Source organism: Pollachius pollachius (assembly GCF_949987615.1).
Source record: "Pollachius pollachius genome assembly, chromosome: 11".
Classification (NCBI taxonomy): Eukaryota; Metazoa; Chordata; class Actinopteri; order Gadiformes; family Gadidae; genus Pollachius; species Pollachius pollachius.
This window is the reverse complement of record NC_136944.1, coordinates 5845920-5865109: the sequence shown is the minus strand read 5'-3', so window position 1 is coordinate 5865109 and position 19190 is coordinate 5845920. Positions and strand designations below refer to the sequence as shown.

Below are 19190 nucleotides of genomic sequence, written 5' to 3'. Positions count from 1 at the left end.
GCAGTGAGATTCATGCAACCTATTCCGTTAAGGAAAACACTGACCTCTACAGGTGCAGCTTGTATACTATCACTGCAATAACGTTATAATAAGGAATTATTATTAGCAATAAGGTTATAAGTCCTGTAATAACACTAAATAATAATACATAACTATGAATAACATACACACATCGACACTCTAAGTATAGTTTCCTGCCTAAACATAAATAAACAAGCTGTTGGATGCATTAACTCTACATTATGTATTTACATGCACGCACATGTTCCAGAATGTGTGTGTCTGTGTGTATGTGTGTGAGCATTTGTGCGTGAGTATGTATAATTGTGGAGTGTTTTTGTGTGTGTGTGTGTTCATGGTAGGTGCCCAGAAACCGGCCTTCCATCTTCTGGAGGGGGTGTCCCCTCACACACAAAACATATATAAGCCAATGTGTGTGTGTGAAAGAGAGACAGAAGGAGAGAAATCGGTCAGTCCTGACTTGTTTTGCCAACGCTGAAGGAATAAAGAAGAACGGAGAGATGAAGACCATAGTCCTCCTCTTCCTCGCCTCCCTGGCGGCCGTCTGTCTGTCCTCAGGTAGCCAAGACTCTCCCTATCCCTGGTAGAATGTTGTGGTAAAGCTTTTCAATAGTGTTACGCTTTACCACTCTGTTTCATGTCTCAACTTTGACATAGCATTTTATGTTAGAACTTTGACATAGAACGTCATGTTATGTTATTATATGATATTATGTAAGAACTTTAGGATGGATCACAGAATATTCTACCTGAATGAGAATTTAAAAGTTTGATGAAATGCCGAAGCGTTCCATCCAACATGTTCTGTGTCTGGGTGATCGGTGGAGGCTGAGAAATCATCCATAATTATTAACCTGCATTGTTCAAACTGATCCCGGGCTATTAACCATCCTGCCTCTCTTTGTCTCCTCTGGCAGGAATTGACAAGGATGTGGTGCAGGGACCGGCGCATGAGGAGGGTACGACCAACACACTATTAACTTTAAAAGCTTTTAAAATCCCTTACAGTTCAATATAGCTTGATACTTTGTTAATGTGACCGCCACACAGCATCAATCTTAAAAAAAATTATATTTTAGTTTCACAGTCATTTTGAGTGTTTGCGTGTGTGTGTGTGTGTGTGTGTGTGTGTGTGTGTGTAGCAGGAGTGTTTGTTGAGCGAGAGGAGGCGGACACGGTGGTCCGACCCAAGAGAGCTGCTACAGAACTGACCCTGACTCAGCTGGAGAGGTGAGACACCCTCGAGAACCCTCTAGAATACTGGTTCTCAGCTTCTCTGGTCTCAGGACCCACATGAATCATGAGTCAAAAAGTTATTACAATATACAATCTTCACACAAGGCTGAAACAATTGGGGCTAAACTCAATGAACTGAATAAGCCATTGAGAGATAAATTGACGTTGAAAAATGAGTAAAGTCATGGGCTTCTTTCTAAAGATACATTTTCAGCCTATGCACTAGGAACAAAGTTCCAGAACTCAGGGCTGCTGATCTGCTCTTCCCCTCATATATGTTCATGTTTAAGATCTTTTTAACTTTATAAAACTAAATACAACTTTCTCCCTCTCCCTCCCTCCCTCCCTCCCTCCCTCCCTCCCTCCCAGTCTGATGGAGGTGTGTGAGGTGGACGTGGCTTGTGAAAGCATGATGGACACTGCCGGAATCATCGCCGCCTATACCGCTCACTACGGACCAATCCCCTTCTAGATCCCGCCCACAGCTGGCCAAACCCACAGTAGACCACGCCCACTAGGCCTGACACCTCTTCAAGACCCGCCCATTATATTCAAGGCTTAATTGAAAGTAAAAAATGAAACAATTGTAGATGAATTTGTCTGTATTGTTTTTAACCAAATAAACACTTTTAACCTATCAAAAGTCAATCCATTGTTTGTTTTTGTGATGAATCCATTTTTTGAAAGGCTGGTAATAAACAAATGTATACAGAATGAGGTTGGTTCTGAAAAAGGTCACCACTTACACTCACATCAATGCATTTATTCACCAGCAAGCCAGGACAGAGAAAGGCCAACCTTAATATTTCCAAAAAGCAAATAAGCGAAGACATTTAACTAAATTTGTGACCATTTAACCCAGGGGCGTAGGAATGAGTTTAACATTGGGGGGGACACATATCGGAAACCTGTCAGATCCGGTATAATTTTTAGGTGGGACAAATGCGCCTGTCTCCGATATTGGAGGGGACACGTCCCCTCCGTCCCCCCCGGTTCCTACGCCCTTGATTTAACCTAAAAAGTGCACATTTCTGCACGGACCACATACAGTGCATGTGTACTAATTAAGTTACACGTGGTGGACGCTAGAGGGAGTCCTACAATTGACGTGCTCTCATTTTGAACCAACGTAATAACGTCACTTCCGCCCTCGCCGCGGCTACGTAAACATGGCGAATAACTAGCCAAGAGACTCTTCATTGTGGGCTAGTTTTAACCACTTTACACAGAAATACACAGATATACTCCGCAGAGTTGTGCTATTTAGTTTTCCATTTCCGGGAGGCGGTCTCCTGGGAGTTTGCCGACCGATTTATCGAGTAGAAGGTAAGGTTTTTGATCCTGCTGCGGTTAGCTGGTGGCTAACGCTGGTTACCAGAACTAACATGTCCCACCGGGGGTTCATTCTGTTACTGCTCTGCACCACCTCGATGTGATAGGTCCTGTTGCATGGATTGATGCCGCAATGCATGAGTTTCTATTTGATCTCTATCGCCCTTGTCCTTGCAGAATTAAACATCACCAATGTAGTCAATGCAGTTTCAATCAATGTAATATTGTGAGCTGCAATGGGCCAAATTTGAAGTTTATAGTTGTGTGAAATCAAGAGTGTCAAAGTGGATATGGAGCTAGAACAATGTGGTGGAAAGGAGAACACGCAATCCTCTTCTCTGATCAGCAGTGCGACCCATATATGCTTAGTGGTGGGTGTAACCTGTCAGGGAAAATGCACAAGCCGGTCTACAACATTACGTTTATCTTAGTCGTTTATTAGTTACGATTATCCAGAGAGTCTTGCAGTGGATTCAGATGTCATTAAGGAGTAGTTAGGGGGCATTTACACTATAGGATGCTTACACAATCAACCCTGACATTTATTTTCTGGGATAACAACCTTGAACGCTACACTGTCCTTTTTGTATTATGTGAGCATTTCAGTGTATTCACTATAAACCTATAACCAGCGTGTCCTCTGTGTTACTCAGGGTGAAGGAGAAGAGACGTCACCATGGGGCGACGCTCCACCTCCTCCACCAAGAGTGGGAAGTTCATGAACCCCACGGACCAAGCCAGTAGGTCCCACTGTCCCCTCTCTCACTCCTGTCACCCCTGTCTCACTCCCTTCTGCCACTCCTTTTTCTCCTTTCCCTCTGTCTGTCAGTCCACCTTAGTCTCCGCTCACTATCTCCCCTCTCTGTCTCACTATCTCCTCCCTGAACTCCAAGACATGCTCGCCTCTTTCTGTCGCTCCCTCTCCCTCTTTACTCCTACACATAATCCCCTCTCAATTTCTCTCGCTTTCCCTCTCCCCTCTTTACTCTTACACATAATCCCCTCTCACTGTCTCTCTCTCTCCCTCTCCCCTCTTTACTCTTACATATACTCCCCTCTCACTGTCTCTCTCTCTCTCTCACCTCTTTACTCCCACACATACCTCCCTCTCTCTCTCTGTCTGTCCATAACCATGTTCTCACTGTCTCTCTCTCTCTCTCTCTCCCCTCTTTACTCCCACATACACCTCCTTCTTTCTGTCTACCTCTCCCCTCTTCACTCCAACACATACTACCCTCTCAGTGTCTCTCTCCCTCCCACTCCCCTCTTTTCTCCCACACATAATCCCCTCTCACTTTCTCGGTGTCTGTCAGTAACCATGTTCCCACTGTCTCTCTCCCCTCTACTCCAACACATAGCTCCCTCTTCCTGTCGTGGTGTTTGTCTCTAACCATTTTCTCACTGTCTTTCTACAGGGAAGGAAGCCAGGAAGCGGGAGTTGAAAAAGGTATTTATTGTATTAATGCTCAGAGGACGCTCCACACTGAGGTCACATTAATAAACCCATTAGAGCCGGAGAAGGCAGCGTTGTAATTGGCTGCCTGTTCCCCTCTCAGAACAAGAAGCAGAGGATGATGGTGCGGGCGGCGGTGCTGAAGATGAAGGACCCGCGACAGATCATCAAGGACATGGAGAAGCTGGACGAGATGGGTCAGCAGCCACGCCGACTTTACTCTTTTAGCCTGCTGAACGTTTCACACGTGTAAACTTTTAACCTGCTAAACACAACCGTCCAACCATTTAAAGCTTGTAAACATGTAATCCTTAAACATACAACCTTCTCACCATTTAAATATCTAAACAATTAGCCTTCTAAACATGTATAATGTGTGAACCTTTAACCTGCTAAACATTTAACGATTTAAAGCTTGTGAATATTAAACCATCTTAACATCAAAAGCTTTTAAACGTTTAATCTTCAAACATAAAACCTTCTAAAAACGTGAAAAGCAAAACATTTAACCTTCTAAACATTCATTATAATATTTATGTTTATATTGATATTTGTATGAATGATTTGATAAGTGATGACTATTTAGCCTAGAGCCAACACACCTCCACCTCCACACCTGACCACTGGGGTTCTGTTCCTGTTGGGTCGGGGGGTCAGAGTTCAACCCGGTGCAGCAGCCCCTGCTCAACGAGAAGGTCCTGCGGGACAAGAGGAAGAAGCTACGGGAGACGTTCGAGCGCATCGTCCACCTCTACGAGCGGGAGAACCCCGACACCTACAAGGACCTGCGCAAGCTGGAGCTGGACTACGAGACCAAGCGGGGCCAGCTGTCCCTCTACTTTGACTCAGTCAAGGTAGGCGGGCGCTGGGGGTGACAGACGTTGATACGGGGCGGCATGTGGCTTAGGAGGTAGAGCGGGTTGGCGGGTCACCGGAAGGGTGCTAGTTCGATCCCCCGCTCCCCCTAGATGAGTGTCGAGGTGTCCCTGAGCGAGGCACCTCACCCTGAATGCTCATGACGAGCTGGCTGTAGCCCTGCGTGGCTGACACCGCCATCGGTGAATGTGTGTATCAATTGGGGAATGTTAGGGGATATTACAAAGGGCTTCAAGTGGCCACTGATTAGAAGAGCACTAAATAAATGCAGTCCGTTTGATATGAACATTCATTAACCTCCTGATACAACCTTCTGCGCTCTGCTAATAATAGAGATGAGAGGATAACCTTGATGAGACAACACTATGATAAAGGTTTTTAAAGCGTGTGACAAAGTGCTCTTGCACCTAGCCGCACTGTTGTCCTCCAGCATGAACCCGTACCGCCTCGTAAAGAACCCCATGGAAGCAGCGATGTCACCGTGTGTGTGTGTGTTTCAGAACGCCGAGGCCGTGGAGGTGGACAGCATCCCTCTGCCTGAGATGCCCCACGCCCCCTCCAGTATCCTGATCCAGGACATCCCGCTGCCCGGGGCCCAGCCCCCGTCCATCCTGAAGAAGGGCACCGCGTTCGGGTGGGTCTGACCTCTGGGGCCCCTGGCTCCCATCGCAGGGCCGTACGCTGACCCTATTAGGTGTAGCTCTGCTGCTAACAAGCTAGAGATTTCAGTAGCACACAGATATTTAACACAATTTGGGAAGTGCACTGTTATGTTGTGCCCAAGAATGTTAAGATGAGGAAAGCCAATTAATAATAATACTGGTATGATATATACCAATATATATATATATCAATATATAACAATAATAAAATTGAAATAGATAATAATAAATAACAAGACGGACAGATGTGGGCAAAAGAAAAGGGATACCTTAATGGCGTAGGTCTAACCCTTCACCAAGTGTCTTCTGCAGTGATCCGTGTATTAATTGTGTTTGTCGTCCGTCCCTCCTGGCAGTAAGGGGTCTGCCTCCACGGGGCCCATGTCAGCGGCGGTGGCTGGGGTCCCCCGCCTCCCCCCGGGGAGGAAACCTCCGGGCCCCCCTCCCGGGCCCCCTCCCCCGCAGGTCCTGGCGCTGTACGGCATCCCTGTCCGCCGGCCCCCCGGCCCAGACACAGGTACGACCCACGCCCGTCAGCACCAGGCTGGTCCTTGTGCCTGCTGGTCCTGGTGCCCAGTGATGGTCCTGGTCTCTGCTGGTCCTGGTGCCTGCTGGTCCTGGTACCCAGTGATGGTCCTGGTCTCTGCTGGTCCTGGTGCCTGCTGGTCCTGGTACCCAGTGATGGTCCTGGTCTCTGCTGGTCCTGGTACCTTCTGGTCCTGGTACCAGCTGGTACCTGCTGGTCCTGGTACCCAGTGATGGTCCTGGTCTCTGCTGGTCCTGGTGCCTGATGGTCCTGGTACCTTCTGGTCCTGGTACCAGCTGGTACCTGCTGGTACCTGTTGTTCCAGGTACCAGCTGGTACCCGCTGGTCCAGTTCTAAAAGACAGGTACCCAAAGACGGGTGCCTGTCTTTGGGTTCATGGGCTTCTTCGTAACGAGTGTCTGTTCCCTGGAACCCCTCAATAATAATAATAAATACATGTAAATGCAGACGTGTAGTAAACGTTTGAGCCCCCCAGTGATCTAACTGCACCCCCCCCGGCCCCTCTCTCCCCAGAGCCCAGCATCCCGGGCCTGGACGCGGACCCCCTGATGGAGCTGGGGCGCGAGGCGGACAGCGGCAGCGACAGCGACCAGGACGGAGAGGAGGGCGAGGAGGAGGACAGCGACTCGGAGGAAGACAGCGAGGGCGAGGGAGGCGAGGACGGAGGGAGAGCGCCCGAGGACGAGAGAGGACGGGAGGAGGAGAGAGAGAGACAAGCAGGTGAGCTCCTCTTCCTCTGCAGAGCTTGGGTCCTCGTTTGGTGCGACGCCGACCCCCACCTTGTCGCTTGAATGTCATTGTCAACCCTTTTGAAGGGCGGCGTGCGGCTCAGGAGGTGGAGCGGGTTGGCTGGTTACCGGAGGGTCGCTAGTTCGATCCCCGGCTCCTCCTAGCTGAGTGTCGAGGTGTCCCTGAGCGAGACGCCTCACCCTGACTGCTCCCGACGGGCTGGCTGTCGCCTTGCATGGTTGACGCAGCTGTCGGTGTGTGAATGTGTGCATGATGAATAGGTGAATGTTAGGCAACGTTGCAATGCGCTTTGAGTGGCCACTGGTTAGAAGGCGCAATATAAATGCACTCCATTTCCCTTTTTTTAACGGTCTGTTTGATTGTTCAAACACGTGACTTTGTGTCTGTGTCTGTGTGTGTGTGTGTGTGTGTGTGTGTGTCTTTGTCTTTTCCAGGGCGCAGCGTGCGTTTCGCAGACATGCCTCCCGCCGCCCCCCGGGAGGGTAAGAAGAAGAAGAGGCTGGTGAAGAAGACGAAGGCCATCACCCCGCTCCAGGCTATGATGCTCAGGATGGCCGGTGAGCTTCAACCCTTGACCCCTGAACCCAAGGCCTTACCCCCCGACTGGGTGCCTGACCCCTGACCCCTCACAGTACCAGTCCCCGTCCTGCTCCCGGTCTTGTTCTGTTCAAGGTCTAGTCTAGTCCTGACCCCCCCCCCCCCCCGTGTCCCTGTGCTCTCAGGTCAGTCGGTCCCCGAGGAGGAGGAGGACGAGGAGGTGGAGGAGGAGTACACAGACGAGTCGGACAACTCCGACACAGAGGACCGCCCCCCTGGGGAGCCCCGCCTCCTGCCCCACCAGAGACCCCCGCCGCCGCCGGGCCCCATGGCCGGGCAGCAGGCGCCGCCCCACCTCCAGGGGCCGCCCATGACGGGGCCCCCGCCGCTGGGCCCGCCCCCGGCGCCCCCCATGAGGCCCTCGGGCCCGCCCCCTGGACCCCCACCTGGTGGGTAGCCCCTCCCTGTTCATTGACCTGCTGAAGCGCGTCCCTCCAAACGTTGTGTGTTCCCGGAGGTTAAACGCTGGCTTGTAGCGCCAACTGTAGTACATATATTAATAACAGGTAGCGATGATTAGTGGTCTATGATTGTAGTTTACCACTATGAATGATCAATACATATAACAGATAGTGATGATTAGTGGTCTATGATTGTAGTTTACCACTGTGAATGATCAATACATATTACAGATAGTGATGATTAGTGGTCTATGATTGTAGTTTACCACTATGAATGATCAATACATATAACAGATAGTGATGAGTAGTGGTCTATGATTGTAGTTTACCACTGTGAATGATCAATACATATTACAGATAGTGATGATTAGTGGTCTATGATTGTAGTTTACCACTATGAATGATCAATACATATAACAGATAGTGATGAGTAGTGGTCTATGATTGTAGTTTACCACTGTGAATGATCAATACATATTACAGATAGTGATGATTAGTGGTCTATGATTGTAGTTTACCACTATGAATGATCAATACATATTACAGATAGTGATGATTAGTGGTCTATGATTGTAGTTTACCACTATGAATGATCAATACATATTACAGATAGTGATGATTAGTGGTCTATGATTGTAGTTTACCACTATGAATGATCAATACATATAACAGATAGTGATGAGTAGTGGTCTATGATTGTAGTTTACCACTGTGAATGATCAATACATATTACAGATAGTGATGATTAGTGGTCTATGATTGTAGTTTACCACTATGAATGATCAATACATATTACAGATAGTGATGATTAGTGGTCTATGATTGTAGTTTACCACTATGAATGATCAATACATATTACAGATAGTGATGATTAGTGATCTATGATTGTAGTTTACCACTATGAATGCAGTTAGAACACTGTTGAGAAAAGTAATAAAAAAAAACGTAAATGGGCTGTCTGTATAGGTGCATAGTAACTATTAATAATAGGCCAAATTTGAGCATTAAAAATTCAAACATATTTTGAATATTACAGGGGTGATATTATGCCACCAGGTGAGAGCGTGATTAGCCACCACAAGCCGCTTCAAAATCTGTCTTTTCCTGTGTTTTAGTGACATGGCGGATCTATTAATATATACAGATCTCCAAATGTTTAGAGCTCTCTAAATATTTGCCAAAAACATTGCTATACGAGTTTCCACTGAAAAACCATATCATTTCGGTGAAACACAATAGTAGTACAATCCACAATATAGGAATCACTTACTCACAATATAAATCACTTAAACACAACATAAAAATCATGAGCTTGAAATCCGCTGACAAAGCCAGCGCTGTCATCTAGCAACCAATGTGCATGTTGACTGATGTTGACTGATGTTGACTGATGTTGACTGATGTTGACTGATGACTGATGTTGACTGATGTTGACTGATGTTGACTGATGTTCACTGATGTTGACTGATGTTGACTGATGTTGACTGATGTTGACTGATGACTGATGTTGACTGATGTTGACTGATGACTGATGTTGACTGATGTTGACTGATGTTGACTGATGTTGACTGATGTTGACTGATGTTGGCTGATGTTGACTGATGTTGACTGATGTTGACTGATGTTGACTGATGTTGACTGATGTTTGCTGTACCGTTTGCTGTCCTAAGCCGCACGCCTGTTAGCTGGCCTCCCGGTGTTTCCATGGTAACACTCCTCCTCCCCCAGGTGCCCCTCCCTTCCTGAGGCCCCCAGGGATGCCCGGCCTGCGGGGCCCCATGCCCCGTCTGCTGCCTCCAGGGCCTCCGCCCGGCCGGCCCCCAGGCCCTCCCCCGGGACCCCCGCCGGGTCTTCCCCCCGGCCCCCCGCCCAGAGGACCCCCGCCCAGACTGCCCCCTCCTGGCCCCCCAGGTGAGCGTTTATTTGTCAATGGGCGCTCCCACTCTGCGTTAAAGTTAGACCTCACTACTTCTATTCGATCTATCTGGAGTCCCCTTTAAGGTGGCCCACTGGCCCAGGGACTTATCACTGATGTGCTTTCATATCAGAGCTGCTAGCGTTAGCACGTTAGCGTGTGCATTTTCAACTGCAAAATGGATGGCTGTTATTATTATAATATAATTATTATAATTATTCGTATCGGACATCGATGCACTAGTATCTATCCTGACGTGCGTGTTGTCTTTGAAAGGTTCTGTATTAATAATGTGACGTGTTATTTATGAAGTGCGTTTGTGGACGTCAAACGTGATATCTGGTAGTTTAAGGGTCTTGGGGGGCTTCACATGGTTTTAATTGCAGTTTGTTTTGAAACCATCTAATGTAACCCCTTCCCCCTCCCTCCGCCCGCAGGCCTCCCCCCTCCTCCCCCAAGATCCGGGGGCCCGCCGCGGCCTATGGCCCCGCCCCTCTCCCTCTTCCCCCCGCCCCTCAGCGCCCCTCCCGGCGCCCAGCGCGGCCAGAAGAACCCCGACGGCTCCCACAACGCCATGCCCCCGCCCTCCATGCCCCCGCCCTCCCTGAGGCCCGGCGTCATGATGCCGCCGCCCCCGCCCGGCACCGCAGGCTCCGCCCCCGGACGCCACCACGCCCCCACCATCGAGAAGCAGGCCAGCATCACCTCGCTGGGCGGGGCCCCGACGGTGGGCGGGCCCCCGGGGGGCGGGGTCTCGGGGGGCGGGGCCACCATCTCGGCCAAGCCCCAGATCATCAACCCGAAGGCGGAGGTGACGCGCTTCGTGCCCACGGCGCTGAGGGTCCGGCGGGACAACCGGGGGCCGGCCCCGGGGCCCCAGACGGAGCGGGCGGCGGGCCGGCGGGGGGATGACGGAGCGAGCCACAAGCAGCAGAGCTCGCACGCCCCCAGTCACCCCGCCCAGCCGGTGGCCCCGCCCAACATGAAGACCAAGGACCAGATGTACGAGGCCTTCATGAGGGAGATGGAGGGCCTGCTGTGAGGCTAGCGCAGCGCTAGGGCTAGCTTAGCGCGGTTAGCTTTTTCGTTGGCTAGATTAGCCCCGGGCTAGGTTAGCTTTGTTGGTTTTGTGCGCTAACCCCGACCCATCCGTCAGAACGTTAAATTCAACTCACAAATGTAAACCTGTTTAATGTTCATTTCTTTCCAACAGACAAGTGTTCTTCCTTCTGTTTTATTGTTTCTGTGATTTATTTGGATTTACCCGTGAACCATTTTTCTATGACAATGAAATTGTGAATGTCTAAAAAACCGTATGTGATATTCAAAGTTTTTGACAAGGTAGTGCAGATGTCTGAACAATTGTTTGATCTACAATTAAATAAATACTTTGAAAATATAGTTTCCCTATCTCTTCCCCTTATTCAAAATATGAAAACAATTAGATCGATTTAAATTGCATACATAATGTATTTCATATCTATTTCGATGTCTACTGTACCGAATATAAAAAACATTCCGAAATATAAACTTCAAGTCCCAGAGTGCCCCGCAATTTAAACTTCCTGCCACTTCCGCTCCTGCGCTTTGCAGGACTAGTCACACGTTGGATTTATAAGCATGGCGGACGACGAGGAAAGTGTTGATCTGAAAACAGACCAAGAACTAATAACATATGAAGATTTAGAATTAGATGTCCCGCTCCTCGCTGCCAGTGGTGACGAGGCCGACGATGATGATGTTGATGAAGATGATGATGAGGAGGACGATGATGATGAGGTGGAGGAGGAGGAGAACGTGGAGCAAGAGCCAGATGAAGATGATAACGAAATTGTAAATAGCGTTGAGGCTGAAGAGCAGACGTCGAAAACGTTTAAGGAGCTGGTAAGTTGTGAATCTTTAAGCAGGGACACAACAAAACGAGTCCCTAAGTAAGCCAGATATCTCGCCAGTGTTATGATTCTAAAGTGATGTCTTTATGAATGAAACTAGCTGCCCAGCTCACATAACCTGCTCCACAGGGCGTCACGGAGGTCCTGTGTGAGGCGTGCGACCAGCTGGGATGGAAGTGCCCGACCAAGATCCAGATAGAAGCCATACCCGTAGCACTAGACGGTAAGATATGCGAAACACTACTTTCAGAGAATACACCAGTAGCTCTACAAGTTGAAACACCTTTACGTTGATCTACCACTGTATACAACTGAAGGTATTTTGATTTGAATACTGTACAAAATCGAAATACTGCCAGTTCTGTATAGAGCTGCCATAGAGGGTAGATAACATACCAGTAGCAGCTGTATAAGTTCAGAAACCAGTATCTCTAGAAGAAGATATATTACCTTTTCCACATGGCAAGTATCAGGAACTTTTCCTCATGTCTGTTTTCAAATGATTTGTAATGTTCCTCCTCCTCAAGTACTAACTTTTCCCGCTCTTTCTGTCCCCACATCCAACCTTCCATCTCCATGACTACCAACAGGGAAGGACGTGATTGGCTTGGCGGAGACGGGTTCGGGGAAGACGGGGGCGTTCGCGCTGCCCATCCTCCAGTCCCTGCTGAACTCGGCCCAGCGGCTCCACACCCTGGTCCTCACCCCCACCAGGGAGCTGGCCTTCCAGATCGCCGAGCAGTTCGAGGCCCTGGGCTCCAGCATCGGGGTCAAGTGTGGTACGGAGGCCTACACGTTAATGCTCGGCACCTGGTTCTATGAACATCCTCACTGCGCTGACAGCGATATATTGTTTCTGTTTCTTCCGACAAATGTACTTATTGTAAGTCACCTTGGATTAAAGCGTCTGCTTAATGTAAATGTCCATGTTCTGTATAACAACGTACAAGTACTAATATCGCCATCGGAAGGTTATTTGTAAAAGTAGCAGCAGGATACGTCTATTGGTTGGGCTAAGCACACAAAGGCTGACAACCTGTGGTATTCAAAGTCAAACTGAACTTAATTGTCAATCGCATCAAGTAATTACACATAGGATCCAAATTGCGTTTCCCCATGCTCCAAATGTGCAAGTTATATTTATAACACGCAACATATAACAGGTAATAGATGTAGAAGTACTGGAAATGAGTTCCCCTCCTGCTCACTGTATTGGTTATGATGCGCTCTGTTTGTTCTCAGCGGTGGTGGTGGGAGGAATCGACATGATGGCTCAGTCCCTAATCCTGGCCCAGAAGCCACACATCATCATCGGTAAGCACGTCCTGTGGGTTCCCTCCGTAGTATAAGAAAACAAGCCTTGTAGAATACACTTTAGTATGTAATGAGGTCAATAATGTTCACATTAACAACCGCCCCGTCGCCCCCCTCACTCTCCTTAAAAGACCCCTCTCGCTCACTTATTGTGTGTTGTCGTTGACACACAATAAATCAATGACAACTTTGAGTAATATTAAAAATATTACTTAGCATTGTGTGCATCTTATCCTAGCTATCTTGTTGTAAACAGGGAATGGGTTAACCGAATGATTGTTAGTGCTTGGCACTTGTTTCTATGAGCATCCTTACTGTACCGACAGCGATATGTTGTTTCTCTTTCTTCTGACTAATGTACTTATAGTAAGTAGCTTTGGATAAAGGGGCCTGCTAAATGCCCTAAATGTAAATTAACATTCTACCTTTACATTTCTACTTCTTGTATCGTGTATGTAGATGTATATGATGCATGTTTTTGAATGGTTTGGTGTTGTGCGTGTCCAGCGACCCCCGGGCGTCTGATAGACCACATGGAGAACACTAAGGGCTTCTCCCTGCGCTCGCTCAAGTTCCTGGTGATGGACGAGGCCGACCGCATCCTCAACATGGACTTTGAGACCGAGGTGAGGAACTTCTAGAACCACATCCAGTACATCGGCTTATGTGTAGTATGTCTAGCATATGACTAGTTTGTCTATTGTTTATAGTAGTATATGTGTATGGTTATATGGCGATCGGCAGTAAATCGTTATATTAAGTGTATATTTAGTGTCAAAATATTACAGTATATATTTGGACCATATTGGTTATGGTATGTACTACAGTATATCTTGTCTATTCATATAGTATATGTATAAGGTATAACAATATACATGTGTTAAATTATATGTACAACATTATATCTAGTGTGTTACTAGTATTTATGTATAAATAGGGATGCTCCGATTCTGTTGATCAGTGTCCGGAGTCTATTCGTAGCTCCGATACTCGTCCTTTTATTCTCACTCAACCTCTGATGTTGCAAAATCAAAGCTACTATTCAGTCGAAAAATAGATAATACAAAAGTATTTATAGTTAAAGTAAGTATTTATATTTATAGTTAACAACACTTTTCCTGGGTTTTGAGGGGAATAGCGGTAGGCGAGATTTTTTTTCCTAAGAGCTATTTCCAGCAAACAGCTTCAAAAACATCATTTCTGGTACTCAAATACTATGTTTACTTGTTGTGAAAACACCATAATATGTCTCCTTTAAAGTTTATTCAAATCAGATTTTTGAATGCCTGGCAGATCCAACAGTTAACAGTTGCGCTGTAAAGGCTGATTTATGCTCAACGTTTAAAACGTATTCAGACTCGGACTGAGGCTTCGGTCCGTACCCTGCGGACAGAAGAGTACGGACTCATGCTGTATAACAGCATGACCATGTACCAAACTCATTGTTTATCCAAAGTAGGCCTGCACGATATGAGGAAAATCTGCGATGTGCGATACCATTGTTCAATATTGCGATAAGATATGACTTGCGATAAATAAACAAATATTGAAGTGTGCATATTAGCTATACAGTTCCTGTCTTTCTGCTATAAAAGGTACACTGCTAACATAGACCCCAAACATTGAATAGCCTATGCCCACTGAATAAAGAAATGAAATAAATTATTTTATTTAACTTTTATTGAACAAAGTGCACAACATGAACACCCAACGAAGTTTAATTTCCCCTGCTCAATTTAAAATATTTTCTTCTAAACTGAACAAAAACATTGAACTCTTGAAATAAAAAAATATCTGGGGGAAAACAATGATGGAGGTTTGTTGTGTTTCCTCTGGAAGTTGCCACAGCTGTTCGGCATGTTTTACACAGTACCTGTGTTTGTAACACGTCGTCGCTACGGAATCCAAAATAACTCCAAATTGCAGAAGTGCAGTTCTTTTTCACCACAAGGTCTTCGTCAACCACATTTTCCTCGCTATTCTCTCCTTTCTCCGCCATCGTGTTACATAGCCTCGCAGTCGCCACAAAATTAACACCAATTCATTTGAGGGTGGCTCCGGAACACATAGGACCCGGGGGAACATAGGACCCGGGGGAACATAGGACCCGGGGGAACATAGGACCCGGGGGAACATAGGACCCGGGGACGCTGCCGGCGCCGACGGCTAGCTGTTGCTTCATCTGATTGGCCAAATGGTGTGAATGCATGGCGCATGTATCCAGGGCTCCATCTGATAGGTCAAATGTTCGCATGCTGGGTGTGAATACATGGCGCGTGTAAATAAAATGATTTTTATTCATCGCGTTTCAGGCATCTTTTCCGATGTGTTAACCGCGCATGTTCATATCGCGATGACGATGAAAATACGATTTATCGGTCAGCCCTAATCCAAAGTTTACCTCAGCCATTTTACCTCTAACCCTTTTCATGTTTGTGTTCCAGGTGGACAAGATTCTGAAGGTGATCCCCAGAGACAGACGCACCTTCCTGTTCTCTGCAACCATGACAAAAAAGGTACGACAGCCTTCTGTTTAATGACGCTGAAGCCAATCAGCAGCCTGCTGCTGCTCATGTGACACCGTAGCTAGGCGGCGGGCTGTTTGTGATCCGCCCCCGACGTGTTTTGAAAGTGAGTGATCACATCCTTCTTGTGAGCCCTGTCTCTGTGTACAGCAGCCTCAAGAGGACATTATTGGTGGGATCCTATATTCGTATAATCATTTATTTATTTATTTATTTAGGGATGCGTTTGATGATGGTAGGTTCTTTGTGGTTCTGTAATCCTATTGGTTGTGAGGTTGTGCAACCTGATTGGTTGAGGTTGCATGATGGTTGTGCAATCCTATGGGTTGTGAGGTTGTGTTATCTGATTGTGTGTTACAGGTTGCGAAGTTGCAAAGAGCAGCTCTGAAGGACCCAGTGAAGTGTTCGGTGTCGACCAAGTACACCACGGTGGAAAAACTACAGCAGTACTACGTCTTCATGCCCTCCAAGTACAAGGTACCAACAGATTCCATCTCTGCACAATGCCGGACACTCCAAGATAATGTCAAATAAGTAAAGCTCTTAATTAAAGTCTTTACTGAGAGTTTGCAATAATGTGTGTGTGTGTGTGTGTGTGTGTGTGTGTGTGTGTGTGTGTGTGTGTGTGTGTGTGTGTGTGTGTGTGTGTGTGTGTGTGTGTGTGTGTGTGTGTGTGTGTGTGTGTGTGTGTGTGTGTGTGTGTGTAGGACTGCTACCTGGTGTCCATAGTGAACGAGCTGGCCGGGAACTCTTTCATCATATTCTGTGGCACATGTAACAGTGCCCAGCGGGTGGCGCTGTTGCTACGCAACCTGGGCATCACAGCAATCCCTCTGCACGGACAGATGAGCCAGGTGAGACTGTCTGTCTGCTTGTCCTCCTATCTGTCTGTCTTCCCACCTGTCGGTCTTTCAGAAAGGTCAAGCTAAGGAGGTACCATTCATTTTTAGAGCAGTAAAATAACCAATAAATACTCATGAAAACCATGTCAGAAAAGAGATCGCTGACATTTTTCTGTGTATATTTTGCATCACTTCAGCCGCTTTTTTCAGGCTCTAAAAATGATAATGGTCAAATGAAACCCACAGGCATATTGGCATGCCAGTATGTTTTTTGGGGGGGCTGTTTATTCAGGTCATACCGTGACCCGTTAGGCCCCATGCTGGGTCTTGACCCACAGTTTGAAAACCGTACTAACGGGACATTTCTCTCCCTGTCTCTCCCTGTCCCCTCTCCATCTCCCCTCCCTCTCTCTCCATCTCCCCTCCCTCTCTCTCCATCTCCCCTCCCTCTCTCTCCATCTCCCCTCCCTCTCTCTCCATCTCCCCACCCTCTCTCTCCATCTCCCCTCCCTCTCTCTCCATCTCTCCTCCCCTTCTCTCCATCTCCCCTCCCTCTCTCTCCATCTCCCCTCCCTTTCTCTCCATCTCCCCTCCCTCTCTCTCCATCTCCCCACCCTCTCTCTCCATCTCCCCTCCCTCTCTCTCCATCTCTCCTCCCCTTCTCTCCATCTCCCCTCCCTCTCTCTCCATCTCCCCTCCCTTTCTCTCCATCTCCCCTCCCTCTCTCTCCATCTCCCCTCCCTTTCTCTCCATCTCCCCTCCCTCTCTCCATCTCCCCTCCCTCTCTCTCCATCTCTCCTCCCCTTCTCTCCATCTCCCCTCCCTCTCTCTCCATCTCCCCTCTCTCTCTCTCCATCTCCCCTCCCTCTCTCCATCTCCCCTCCCTTTCTCTCCATCTCCCCTCCCTCTCTCCATCTCCCCTCCCTCCCCCAGAACAAGCGTCTGGGTGCGTTGAATAAGTTCAAGGCCAAGTCTCGCATGGTGCTGCTGGCCACCGATGTGGCGTCCAGGGGTCTGGACATCCCTCACGTCGACTGCGTCATCAACTACGACATCCCCACCCACTCCAAGGTAGCTACGCCCCCTAGCTAGTTAGCTAGTATACGTAGCATCATAGCATGGCGGCATACGTAGCCTTCCTCAAGGGATATCTCATGTTGGAAGGGGTCCTAGTGTGTCAGACAGATGGATGTAGTGATGGATGTGTTGGATGATGTAACTGAGTGGTGGATTATGGGTAATGTTGTTTTTAATTCTGCTATGTCCTTACCACCTCAGGACTATATCCACAGAGTGGGCCGGACGGCGAGAGCAGGAAGAGCGGGAAAATCCATAACCTTCATCACTCAGTAAGAGGAAGACCTCTCTCTCTTTCTACAGCTCTTTCAATTTCAGTTCAATTTCGACTCCTTTTCTGTATGAGAGGTCCAGGGGGGAAGCATGAGGTCTGCATGATTTTGCCACACTATCCAGTAAAGGTTGTGTTTTCCCTTGAGTTTGGCGCCCCCGCCTGTCAGATGTTGGTACTGCTTTGCTGATTGTGTCCTATGATTTCGCTGAACGACAGGTATGATGTGGAGCTGTTTCAGCGAATCGAAACCCTGATTGGCAAGAAACTTCCAGCCTTCCCCACACAGGAAGAGGAAGTGATGATGTTGGTGGAGAGAGTCAGTGAAGCCCAGCGATTCGCCCGACTAGTGAGTCGAGACACCATAGCATTTACCAGTCATATTAGAGCTTCTAACCAGTCCGATTAGAGCACTTAACCGGTCACATTAAAGCATTTAACCGATCATATAAGATCATATAACCGGTTCTATTGGAGCATATTACTCATATTAATTTAAGGCATTGTTTATTAACTAGTACTCTGCAAATTACTTGGCTCTAAATAAAGTATTGCTCAGGAGAACTAGGTAATAAAGTAATGTTCAAGATTAGTCGTTATTAAAGTATTAAACGTACTGGTTAACGTAAGGTTCCAAAACATGGTTTGATGACAATGGTAGGATTGAGGTGTACCAGCTAAAATGTCGTCCAGAAGCTCTGGTTAAAGTGATTCTGCTGTCCGTCGTCCTCCTCCTCAGGAAATGAAGGAGCACGAGGAGAAGAGGAAGAGGCCGCGGGGGGGCGACGACGACCACGACGACACGGAGCAGTCCAGCGGCGTCCGCAAGAAAGTGAGAGGAGGAGCCGGCTCATACGGGGGAGGAGACGGAGGGCGGGGACGAGGGTTTGGGGGAGGAGGTGGGAGGGGGAGAGGAGGGAGTAGAGGCAGAGGAGGAGGAGGAGGGAGAGGAGGAGGGGGTGGTAGAGGGAGAGGAGGGAGCAGAGGGAGAGGAGGTAGCAGAGGTAGAGGAGGAGGAGGGAGAGGAGGAGATGGAGGGAAGAGGGGAGGAGCAGCATGGAGGGGAGGGCGGTGAGATCGCTGCCGAGTCGCTCTGTACATACCAGAACATGTCCATCAATATTGTGATGTTAAACGTTGAGACTTTCTACACAGCCTTTCCTAACGTCTGCCTGCAAATCTTTCCATTTGTAATAAAATGCCAACATAAATCCAGCGTTTTCGTCTTGTTGCTTTTTACATGCATATTGGGGGTTGGTCATCTTTCAGACACTGGGGTGAGGCAGCTGTTCTCAGGATATGTGGAATCCCAATATATATACGTAGGACAATGTTCATTGTCCGGTTTCATCAACTGCATTAGTTAGTAGTATTATTATTAAGTATTATTAATATAAAAGGTGGTTCCAGCATGGGAACTCCGATGGGTGGTGAAGAAGTTGGCTGCTCTAAATAGTATGCTTTGAACGTATCGGGTTG

The 19190-nt window shown here is 47.7% G+C and overlaps 3 protein-coding genes across 4 annotated transcripts; all 3 read left to right on the top strand.

Moving 5' to 3' along the window:
- Positions 1 to 466: 466 nt before the first annotated feature.
- bglap (bone gamma-carboxyglutamate (gla) protein) lies at positions 467 to 1738 on the top strand. Of its 2 annotated transcripts, none has more exons than XM_079745954.1 (4): positions 467 to 579; positions 939 to 980; positions 1167 to 1251; positions 1627 to 1738. In XM_079745954.1, exons 1-4 carry the CDS (start codon positions 522 to 524, stop codon positions 1727 to 1729), a joined length of 288 nt encoding a protein of 95 aa, XP_079602080.1. In that variant the 5' UTR covers positions 467 to 521; the 3' UTR covers positions 1730 to 1738. The 2 variants fall into 2 exon arrangements, with proteins under 2 accessions (XP_079602080.1, XP_079602079.1); XM_079745953.1 differs by having other exon boundaries at positions 1164 to 1251.
- A 680-nt stretch (positions 1739 to 2418) lies between these two features.
- wbp11 (WW domain binding protein 11) lies at positions 2419 to 11144 on the top strand. Its single transcript, XM_079745767.1, has 12 exons — positions 2419 to 2583; positions 3243 to 3329; positions 4005 to 4036; positions 4146 to 4239; positions 4700 to 4896; positions 5419 to 5552; positions 5937 to 6097; positions 6641 to 6847; positions 7312 to 7434; positions 7600 to 7863; positions 9604 to 9786; positions 10228 to 11144. The coding sequence occupies exons 2-12, from the start codon at positions 3266 to 3268 to the stop codon at positions 10830 to 10832; spliced, it is 2064 nt and encodes a 687-aa protein (XP_079601893.1). The 5' UTR covers positions 2419 to 2583; positions 3243 to 3265; the 3' UTR covers positions 10833 to 11144.
- A 266-nt stretch (positions 11145 to 11410) lies between these two features.
- ddx47 (DEAD (Asp-Glu-Ala-Asp) box polypeptide 47) lies at positions 11411 to 18786 on the top strand (the record flags this gene model as incomplete). The annotated part of the gene is made up of 12 exons (XM_079745791.1): positions 11411 to 11674; positions 11812 to 11905; positions 12273 to 12461; positions 12925 to 12996; positions 13504 to 13622; positions 15441 to 15512; positions 15882 to 15998; positions 16229 to 16375; positions 17297 to 17434; positions 17642 to 17712; positions 17931 to 18060; positions 18451 to 18786. The coding sequence occupies 12 exons, from the start codon at positions 11411 to 11413 to the stop codon at positions 18784 to 18786; spliced, it is 1749 nt and encodes a 582-aa protein (XP_079601917.1).
- Between the last annotated feature and the right edge of the window lie 404 nt (positions 18787 to 19190).